The sequence below is a fragment of the Drosophila suzukii genome, unplaced genomic scaffold (assembly GCF_043229965.1).
Source record: "Drosophila suzukii unplaced genomic scaffold, CBGP_Dsuzu_IsoJpt1.0 scf_4, whole genome shotgun sequence".
Classification (NCBI taxonomy): domain Eukaryota; kingdom Metazoa; phylum Arthropoda; class Insecta; order Diptera; family Drosophilidae; genus Drosophila; species Drosophila suzukii.
This window is the reverse complement of record NW_027255927.1, coordinates 1,450,563-1,461,280: the sequence shown is the minus strand read 5'-3', so window position 1 is coordinate 1,461,280 and position 10,718 is coordinate 1,450,563. Positions and strand designations below refer to the sequence as shown.

Here is a 10,718-nt window from a genome sequence, read left to right as displayed (position 1 = left end):
ACATTGCCCCAACCATAATATCTATATGATGGCGGCCGTGGCACGTAAAGCAACTATGAGTGATTTAGCAATAACGCAGCTGATGTCCTCGTGCGAACACAGCTGCTTTCTCTTTATATATGCCGACCGCTCGTCGACCGTCATCTGGAGGAATCGTGCATATTTGCGGACAGAATGGTTTTCCTTCTTACAAAGGTCACATCCTTTGGGATTGGGTGCTTCCCTTGTCTCGTAAGAATTTATTCTTCCAGACACTGCACTGAAGGCGAATGCTATCGGTTGAGACTGACTCGAACCTGACAGTCGTACGTCGTCTATGGCTTCTGTTGAACATAACAGTTTATAAGCCATCCCTACTGTTATGTACATTACAAAAATTTACATTATAGAAATCCCTACTTTTGAATATTCGGGCACACTTTCTGTTTATCCTTCTCTTTCTGATCCTCGTGTACAAGTGACTGGTTGTGTGCAGAAAACAAGAAATATAAATTAATAATTAAAACAACGATTGTTGATAAGCTTTTTTATTAGTTATTGCTAAATTAAAATACGAATTTCAGGTTGCTTTAGGCTTGTTAACAATTTATCAGCGAGAGAGAGTACAGCAGGCGAGACGAGAATGCATTTGATGTCGAGATCAGAATTCGTACTACTTTTACAAAGGGACAGCCAGCCGAATGCTGGGCGCAAGAATGCAAGTACACAAAAAACGAGAGAGCTACCTTTCGCAATGCAATCAATATAAGAGATCGAATTAAGACGTTAGTTGGCTGCTGCGGCTGCGTGACCCGACATACTCCTCCCGTTGGAAGCCTGGGTTTCAACATCATCCTTAAGGGGAAGCAGACACAGCTTGTTTACTGCTCACTTTGTCACTCCTGATGCTGTCTTTAGAACGGCAACTCGAGCAACCCCATCTCCACCGAACAGAAGCCTGATCACTCTGGCGAGGAGCCACTTCATGGGCGGCAAGTTTTCGTCCTTGACCAGAACTAAGTCATCGACAACCAGGCCAGGTTTTGGGGTGCGCCACTTGGAGCGCTGCTGCAGTAATGTTAGGTATTCTTCCTTCCATCGGGACCAAAAGATCTGCTGCAAGTAAGCCACGCGTTGCCATCCATCCAAGCGATTGAAGTTAAGACTGGTCACATCCGGCTCGACGAAAGAGGAAGGCGGACCACCATTCAAAAAATGTGCTGGGGTTAATACATCCAGATCAGCTGGGTTTTCTGAAATCGAGACTAATGGTCGAGAATTAACAACCGCCGAAATGTGACACACCAGGGTCCGCAACTCCTCAAAGGCTAAAACAGCAGTGCCAATAGCGCGGTAGAAATGATGCTTAGCGATCTTCACAGCCGCTTCCCAAAGACCGCCAAAGTGTGGCGACCTAGGAGGAATGAAACACCAATCAATAGCCTCCGCTAGGCAAAAGTCCAATGTAGCTCTCTGGTGATCACTGCTGAGGAATAGGCGCCTTAGCTCGAGCAGCTCATTGCGAGCGCCAACAAAGTTGGTTCCATTATCAGACCAAATCTGCCGCGGCCTTCTTCTAGTGCATATAAATCGTTTGAGGCCAAGTAGAAACGATACCGTAGAGAGATCCTTGATTAACTCCAATTGAATAGCCTTCGTGGCGAAACAAATGAAGACACAAACGTAGCATTTTACTGGAGGATTGCTTTGCGCCTCCGACTTGTAGAAAAATTGCCCGCAAAAGTTAATGCCAGTGACTTCGAACGCATGAGATCCATCAAGTCGCTCCTTTGGAAGATCCGCCATGATATGCTCCACTACTCGAGGCTTCATTCAAAAGCATCTAATACATTTGTTTACCGCCTTCATAACCGTCTTCCTCCCCCCAATAGGCCAATATTGGGATCCAATTATGCCGAGTAATGCCCGTGGCCCAGTGTGCAGATTGCGTTCATGAAAGTGAGTAATGATGGCAATAGTGACCGAATGACTCCGTGGTAATATAATTGGATGACGCCCATTAAAATCCAGCGAAGAATTCCTCAGCCGGCCATCCACTCTAAGAAGCCCAAATTGGTCAATGAATGGCGAAAGAGATGCGAGCGAGCTGGAGGAGTGCACCATTCCCTTTGACTGTAATGATTTGATGTCATCCCACAAGATCAGACACCGTGAGCGTTGGGCGATGGATGCGATTACTAAACTTATAGACGTATCCGAAAATTCTTTGAAGGGCAGCAAAGGAATTGGCAAATTTGGAACTGTCCACTATGTCTTCGTATGGAGATTTTGTTAGTAGAATCCTCCGGCGAACCTCAAGCGTTGGCTTTTCAGCAGTGATTGGGGTCGGCCAGTCAGCTTTGGGGCCACAGAAGAATTTTGGTCCATGAGCCCAGAGAGGAGAATCGTTGAGCTCAGCAGGAAAAGCACCTCGGGAGAGAATGTCAGCTGGATTTAAAGAAGTTGGAACATACCGCCACTCCACTAACTCAGTTAGCTCTTGAATGGCAGCTACACGGTACGCTACAAAAATATTGAATCTGGACGGCTCGTCTCGGATCCATGAAAGCGCAACAGCAGAGTTGCTCCAGCAGTAAACCTTTCTTTCTTCTTCTGCGATGAGCCTAGAGAGGAATTCCGCCCCACACAGTTCCAGCTTGGGCACAGTGAGTGTTTTCAAGGGAGCTGTTGCAAACGATGTAGACACTGGCACCATACGCTTCTATGCTGGCATCACAAAATCCATGAATTTCTTTGTCAGAGTTTGGAGAACGAACCAGCCGAGGAAATGACGCATGCCTAATCTGCCCAAAACTCGTACATATAGCACTCCATTCCGTATTCTGTGACTTTAGGAAGGCTTTCATCCCAGGATAACTTCTCCTTGCACAGTTGTTGAAGGAAAGTTTTCGATTTTGTGATCAGAGGTCCAACCAACCCGAGAGGACCGTAAAATCGTGCTATTGCACACAGGAGAGATCGCCTGCAGGGGCTTGATGTTGACTGTAAGACCGAAAAGGAAAACAATAGTTGGTCAGAAACTGGATCCCAAGCGAGACCTAAGGTTTTTGCAAAATCAGTGCCATCATCAAACTTCAAATAGGACTCCTTATCCTTGTCTGCAACTCCATCCAAAACAGCCGACACATTTGAGCACCACTTTCTAAGCTTAAATTTTCCCTTGGCTAGAAGTTTTGATGCCTGATCCATAATGATGACTGCCTCTTCCTTGGACATGGCTCCAGATATCAAATCATCCACATAAAAATCGCGACGAATGCCCTCAGCCCCAAGCGGAAACGCTGTATGCTCGTCTGCTGCCAACTGATGCATAGCTCGCACAGCCAGAAATGATGCTGGCTTCGTGCCATAATTAACGGTGTCTATCTTAAACACCCGCAATTGGTCCTGGGGGGAGTCCCTCCACAAAATGCATTGCAAATGGCTGTCCTCAGGCTGAACCCTAACACAACGGTACATTTTGCAAATGTCTCCTGTGATTGCTACGGGGTGTGAACGAAACCGAAGAAGAATCTGGAACAGCTTAGGCTGAATAACGGGGCCTGCCATAAGAACATCGTTGAGAGAATAGCCTGAGGAACTGGCCGCCGATCCATAAAAAACTACGCGAAGCTTTGTAGTGGAGCTATCTTCCTTTATGACGCAATGATGAGACCAGAAGTATCGGCACAACCCGATGTCAGCGGCAGAAACTGATGACATATGTCCTAGATCGAGGTATTCCTTTATGAATGCTCCATATTGAGCCTTTAAAGCTGGCTGACGATTCAACTTTCTCTCTAGGGACAAGAATCTTCGATAAGCTTGTTGGTAGGACTCTCCGAAAAGATCTAGATTGAATTTGGCAGGCAGCCGAACAGAATAATCACCAGCCGGCAAACGAACGACGTGTCTTACGAAATGTGCTTCACAGTCAAATTCTTCCTTAGTAGCGCGTATAATTGGCTCGGCGCAGCTTTCTACTTCCCAAAATCGTCGAATAAGATCATCTACTAGCGAGAGGTACATTTTGAGATGACATTAAAGCCGAGCCATTGGAAAGGCCATAGCCTCCAGATACAACCCAACCCAGACGCGTCTTGTGATTTAGGGGTAATCGCGGAGGGAGCTTGATTTGGCCAACGCACAACAACTCGAAAAAGAGGCTGGCTCCGATTAAAAGATCCACCCGCTGGGGAGCATAAAACCTTGGGTCAGCTAACTGTATATTTTTGGGTATGTTCCAGCTGCCAATGTCGACGTTGAAGCTAGGCTGACGCTCTGTTATGTTCGGAGCAATCACCGCGGTAATGTTGGCTGAGTATTCGGACGTTCGGGACTGAATCGTAATATTGACCGAGTGATCGTCCGTCACAAAACTGGAATCTCCTATTTAAGTTACAGATGCTGAAGATTTTATTTTCTTTACTTGAAGCTGATTGGCGAAGCGGGACGTTATAAGATGCAGTTGGGAGCCCGAATCGAGTAGAGCTCGACAGGGAACGAAAACCTCGGAACGGTTTTTTACTAAAACGGTAGCCGTTGCTAAGAGCGCAATATCATTACTAAACTCCTGTGCAATAAGAGTAGTCGAAGTGGAAGGCAGTGCAGAGGGTGAAGCAGAGGGAAGTGCTTCTTGAAGCTGTGCTCCTTCTTGTGAAGGAAAGGAAGGTGAGTTTCCCAGGTGAAGCAGGGTGTGGTGCTTAGATCCGCATGCACGACAACTACTAGAGATGCATTGCCGAACTTGATGACCAACCTTAAGACAATTTATGCAAAGACCGAGCCGTTTCGCTTCTTGAAGCCTATTCGCAGGAGACAGGATTTTAAAATTCTGACAATTCCGTATCATTACAGAATATACAAAGCCAAGGGTTAGCATTCGAGGCAACAAATGCTGTTCTACGCGCATTGGGTATTCTGTTACTTTCCACCTGATTGCCCGGCGAAATCCATAGTCTCCAAAGTCCTGCATCGCTGCTCCAGAAATGATGCCATTGACTCTCACGTAGGAATTAAATTGACGAAGGCAGGGTCCTCTTAACGCTCGTCCCACTTTGCCTGACTTGCCGGATCCAACTTTTGGAACAGGACTTGGACGACGATGCATCCTGCGATTTGTTCCGTCGTGCCCAGTCCTTTGAGAGCACGAATATAAGCGTTGAATTTATCGGACAGCTCCCGAAGTGTCGAGACGGAACCACTCTGCACCGCCTTAAGTCCCAGGATCTCAGTAATGTGTGACAAAAAAACCAAACGTCGATTATCAAATCTATTTTGCAGCAAATCTAAAGCAATTGCGTAGTTGCCATCCGAAATTTCCAATGAGCGAATAGTTTCCGACGCTGCGTCCCTCAGGCACGATCGTAGATGCTGCAGCTTTTCTACGTTGGTGAGATCCGGATGACTATCTATGATCGTGGTAAACATAGAATAAAAGTCAGACCAATTTGCATAACCTCCAGCGAATTTTGGAAGCTCCAGCGGGGGCAGCAATGCTGCCCTATGTCGAGGCTGACGCTGCTGGGGGCCGAAAACTCCCGGAGTGATGCCGTCAACAAAAGTTGAGTGCGAAAGAAGCTGTGAGGCGCGGTTTGAAATTTCGGATCGAACCGATGACTTTAGAATTACGAGAATGTCATCAAATTTCTCACTTAGATCACTTTTAATTTCCTCGAAATCCAATTCTTCGAGCTCACCGAGCACCTTTTTAAATGACTCTTGAGGCTCATCGATCAACTCCAACCTCACATGAACTTGATAGGGAATCCACTAAACGCTCCACTCTATTAAACAAAGCCGTTGCCTTGCGCTTTAAATATATTGCCCTGTTTGTTTACGAATAGGATTGCGCATCCGTCCGTGTGGCTTTATTTTGAGGACCACTTCCAGCTTGATCGCCTCGTTGACCTTCGACCGAATTGTCGCCGTGCAGAAGCTCTCATCTCCCACGTTGGTTGGACGAAAGTCTTCTCCCCGGTCTCGACGATCACCAAGGCAGTTGGGAGGACGTTGAAGCTGTGGCGCTGGAGAAGGGCCGCGAGCGAGGATGCTGAGCGCGGTGAAGGCCAAGCGTTTGGCGAGTTGGCGGATCTTGCCGGCGCGAACGCTGCCTGTTGCTGTGAGCCTGACGTATTCCGGGAAGCGTGTTCGTGCATGTGAAGCAGCGTATGATGGTTCCGTTCGCTCGTTTGGCACCAGGCACCGCTAATTCAGCTCTCAGTGGAGTGCTCGTGTGCGAGGTAGTTTGCGCAGTACTTGTTTGCGCTCAGCTTTAGGGACCTCGGACACTTTCGGAAAAAGGAGTCTATTCTGTTGTCGTCCTTAATGATGACCATGTCGCCGACGCGCAGATTTTCTGTGGCAACTTGCCTTTTGTTGCTCTTGTGGAGCTCTTTAAGGTACTCGTCCTTCCATCGGGCACGGAATTGGTGATGGAGGGACTTTAAGTGTTGCTACCGGTTTATAATAGATTTAGATTCTCCCTTTACTTCGGGTTCCACTATGGACACAATAGGTCCGCCGACAAGAAAGTGGCCTGGTGTCAATGCTAGCAGCCAGAGAAGCCTCGGTTTTTGCTATGAGGGTCGAAACCTCTTTAAAAGTATACATTCTCGTAGCTGGGGATTTGTAGAACAAATTCTTGAAGCTCTTGACACCAGCTTCTTACAGGGCTCCAATGTAGGGTGCCCCAGGCGGAATAAATGGCCAGTTGAGCTGCTGATGACTATACGCATCAGGCTTGCAGAAAGTCTCGGGAAAGTAAGATGGAAGCGCCGACGAAGGTCTTTCCATTGTCTGACTGGACTTGGCGAGCACACCCTCTTCTGGATACGAAACGAGCGAAGGCGGCAAGAAATTTTTCAGTCGTTAAGTCGGATGTAGGCTCTAGATGGATGGCCTTTGTAGAAAAACAGACGAGTACCAACACGTTGTACGGTAGGATTTTAGGTTGTCGTTCATCATAACGCAAACTTTCGGAGGCCGTTACGCGGCAGCATGCCCTGATTAGCCCTTCCTGGTTTAGAAAGGGGTTCGGGAGAGAATCCAACTTGCCACGGGCACAGGACGCTTCTGACTCAAGCAGCGGTGTTCTTCAAATAAAACCTGCGCTGAGTACAAATGCTCATGAGCCGTCCAACGGCGGCAACGCCCTGGGCCTCTAGACGGACCCGTGAATGCGGTGATTGTTTTCGACATCGCTCGACAAATCGATGGACATACCCGAGGACCCGCAATGCTCTATCTAACTTGGAAAAGAGATCCAGGAAAAACTTCTGTCGGCATAGACGCCACATGAAGGCACGCTTATCTACCTCGGTCACCGGCAAGTCGGTTCCTTGCCTAAGCCATTGATTGCGTGGACGTTCCAGCCGAGTGGGTCCTTGCCATTATAGCGGGTTATCCACTAGCTCCTGAAGGGAAACTCCTCGACTAGCCAAATCAGCTGGACTGTGTTCGGATTGAACGTGCGACCAATTGGCTGCCTCTGTGGACTCGGTGATCTTCGTCACCCTGTTGGCAACGAACGTTGTCGCTGGTTTGGCTAACCATGCTAGCACAATCGAGGAATCGGTCCAACAATGGAGTTTTGAGGTCAGCCTCGGCATATTAGGAAGGACGGCTTCGGCCATCTCAGACAACAATAGAGCTCCACACAGCTCCAGCCTAGGAAGTGACACCGTTTTGACTGGCGCCACACGCGTCTTGGCCGTGAGCAAGTGTACCACTTCCCAAAATCGTCGAAGAAGATCATCTACTAGCGAGAAGTACATTTTGAGATGACATTAAAGCCGAGCCATTGGAAAGGCCATAGCCTCCAGATACAACCCAACCCAGACGCGTCTTGTGAATTGGGGTAATCGCGGTGGGAGCTTGATTTGGCCAACGCACAACAACTCGAAAAAGAGGCTGGCTCCGATTAAAAGATCCACCCGCTGGGGAGCATAAAACCTTGGGTCAGCTAACTGTATATTTTTGGGTATGTTCCAGCTGCCAATGTCGACGTTGAAGCTAGGCTGTCGCTCTGTTATGTTCGGAGCAATCACCGCGGTAATGTTGGCTGAGTATTCGGACGTTCGGGACTGAATCGTAATATTGACCGAGTGATCGTCCGTCACAAAACTGGAATCTCCTATTTCAGTTACAGATGCTGAAGATTTTATTTTCTTTACTTGAAGCTGATTGGCGAAGCGGGACGTTATAAGATGCAGTTGGGAGCCCGAATCGAGTAGAGCTCGACAGGGAACGAAAACCCCGGAACGGTTCTTTACTAAAACGCTAGCCGTTGCTAAGAGCACAATATCATTACTAAACTCCTGTGCGATAAGAGCAGTCGAAGTGGAAGGCAGTGCAGAGGGTGAAGCAGAGGGAAGTGCTTCTTGAAGCTGTGCTCCTTCTTGTGAAGGAAAGGAAGGTGAGTTTCCCAGGTGAAGCAGGGTGTGGTGCTTAGATCCGCATGCACGACAACTACTAGAGATGCATTGCCGAACTTGATGACCAACCTTAAGACAATTTATGCAAAGACCGAGCCGTTTCGCTTCTTGAAGCCTATTCGCAAGAGACAGGATTTTAAAATTCTGATAATTCCGTATCATTACAGAATATACAAAGCCAAGGGTTAGCATTCGAGGCAACAAATGCTGTTCTACGCGCATTGGGTATTCTGTTACTTTCCACCTGATTGCCCGGCGCATAGTTTGCCATGGCGATGCAATTAATATAAGAGATCGAATTAAGACGTTAGTTGGCTGCTGCGGCTGCGTGACCCGACAACGATCATAAAACATATCCATCTAATATTGGTGTTCTTATTTAAACTGATAAAGGACTGAACACTGACCACGTTCGTTTAAGAAATTAAAAGTGCATAAAAATTTTTATTTGATTTCTAAGAATTAGCATAACACGTGCTAATATACATATGTACAAAAAGGACAAGTCAAAGCGAAACATTAAACCGTTTGACGGCTAGAAATATTCTGTGTGGAAATTTAGAATTAGAGCACTTCTTGCTGAACAAGATATATTGAAAGTGATCGATAGTGAAATTCCTGACGACTTGGATGAAAATTGGATTAAGGCAGAGAGGAGTGCTAAAAGTACACTGATGGAACATTTGAGTGACTCCTTCTTGAGTTACGCAACTAGCAACAACACAGTTCGCGAAATTCTCAGAAGTCTAGATTCCGTCGCTAAAGCTTAAGAGTGAAATGGCATTTGTGCGTACCCAAAAGTACTCAACATGACCACACCCAACAAATCAAGCAGTAGCCAAGTTGGGAACAGTAGCAGGCGCTCACTAGCACCCACTGCATATGAGAATTGCTGATCTGCATATTATATGTCTCACTAACTCACCGTCTCACCGACTCAACGGCACACTGACCGGCCAATGCCGTCAGCACATTTTGCGGTGTCTGCCAAGCCAATTACACAAACTGCTGCCATAATCAAAACTCCCTGACCTACCTACCTACTTTAGAATATAGCGCACTTCACTAATCATTACACTAAACTTTCGTCTTCCAAGTAGTATATAAACATGTACCAAATGAAGAATAAATCAGTTATCAACGCATCTCATAACTCCGCGGTTATACTTCCTACCTCTGGGAATAGGGCTCGCAATACACTATCTCCACTAGCAGCTAACCTACGTTAGCTCAAACTCAGCGCAGTTCCGCATCGCCTGTGGTCCGGCAACGCAGTAACCATCGTTACCATTGCCGCGACATGTGCTCATTACCCCCTTGTCCCGCGGTGTGTCCCGGAAGTGTCTACTTCGGTTAGGCACAAACAGGATTAGTTACTCATTTTGTTGTTTTTGATGAATTGGTTGGCGAACTGTTGGCGTCGGGTTGCAAATTAGACGAAATGGACAGAATTTCGCACTTGCTGCTTACATTACCAGCATCTTATGACGGGGTGATCACAGCTATAGAGACACTTTAGGAGGAAAATATAACGCTAGCTTTTGTGAAGAATCGCTTACTGACCATGAAGTAAAAATAAAAAATACTAATAACGATACTAGGAAAATAGTTAAGCAGGCTGAGGCTAAAAATAATTTTAACAATAGCTATAAAAATAATTATAAAAACAATAACAAATATAAATTTAATGTTAAAAGTTATAACAGAAATAATAATACGCAAAAACCATATATTCTAAAACAAAAACTTAACAACATAAAATGCCACCACTGTGTATAACAAGGACACATGAAAAAGGATTGTTACGGTCGTAAAAAACAAATAAATAATGAAAATAATAAACAAGTGCACACTGCAACAACCAAGCCAGGCTTCGCGTTCATGCTTAAGAGTGTGAATCAATATAATAATAATTTAAACGGGAACTTGAATTTTATTCTTGACTCGGGTGCTACCGACCACCTCATAAACAATGAGTCATTATTTGTAGACTATGCTGACCTGGAAACCCCCATAAAGATTGCTGTAGCCAAGCGTGGGGAGTATATTTTTGCAACAAAGCGTGAGGTCGTCCGCTTGGAAAATGAATATCAGATAACGCTGGAAGACGTACTATACTGCGGAGAAGTTGTAGAAAATCTGATTTCCGTAAAAAGGCTACAAGAGGCTGGAGTTACTGTCATGTTTGACGAAAAGGGCGTGAAATTGACGAAAAGTGGAAAAACAATTGCTGAAAACTCAGGTGCGTACAATGTTCCAGTTATTGAATTTAAAGCATATAAAGTAGATACAGAAAATAAAGAT

General features: G+C 46.1%; 1 protein-coding gene across 1 annotated transcript; it reads right to left on the bottom strand.

Moving 5' to 3' along the window:
* Positions 1 to 7,370: 7,370 nt before the first annotated feature.
* Positions 7,371 to 7,754, bottom strand: LOC139354898 (uncharacterized). Its single transcript, XM_070999153.1, has one exon. It carries the CDS (start codon positions 7,752 to 7,754, stop codon positions 7,371 to 7,373), a length of 384 nt encoding a protein of 127 aa, XP_070855254.1.
* Between the last annotated feature and the right edge of the window lie 2,964 nt (positions 7,755 to 10,718).

Excerpts from the sequence above, each read along its gene's own strand:
- LOC139354898 (XM_070999153.1), bottom strand. The coding sequence starts at position 7,754 with ATGTACTTCTCGCTAGTAGATGATCTTCTTCGACGATTTTGGGAAGTG.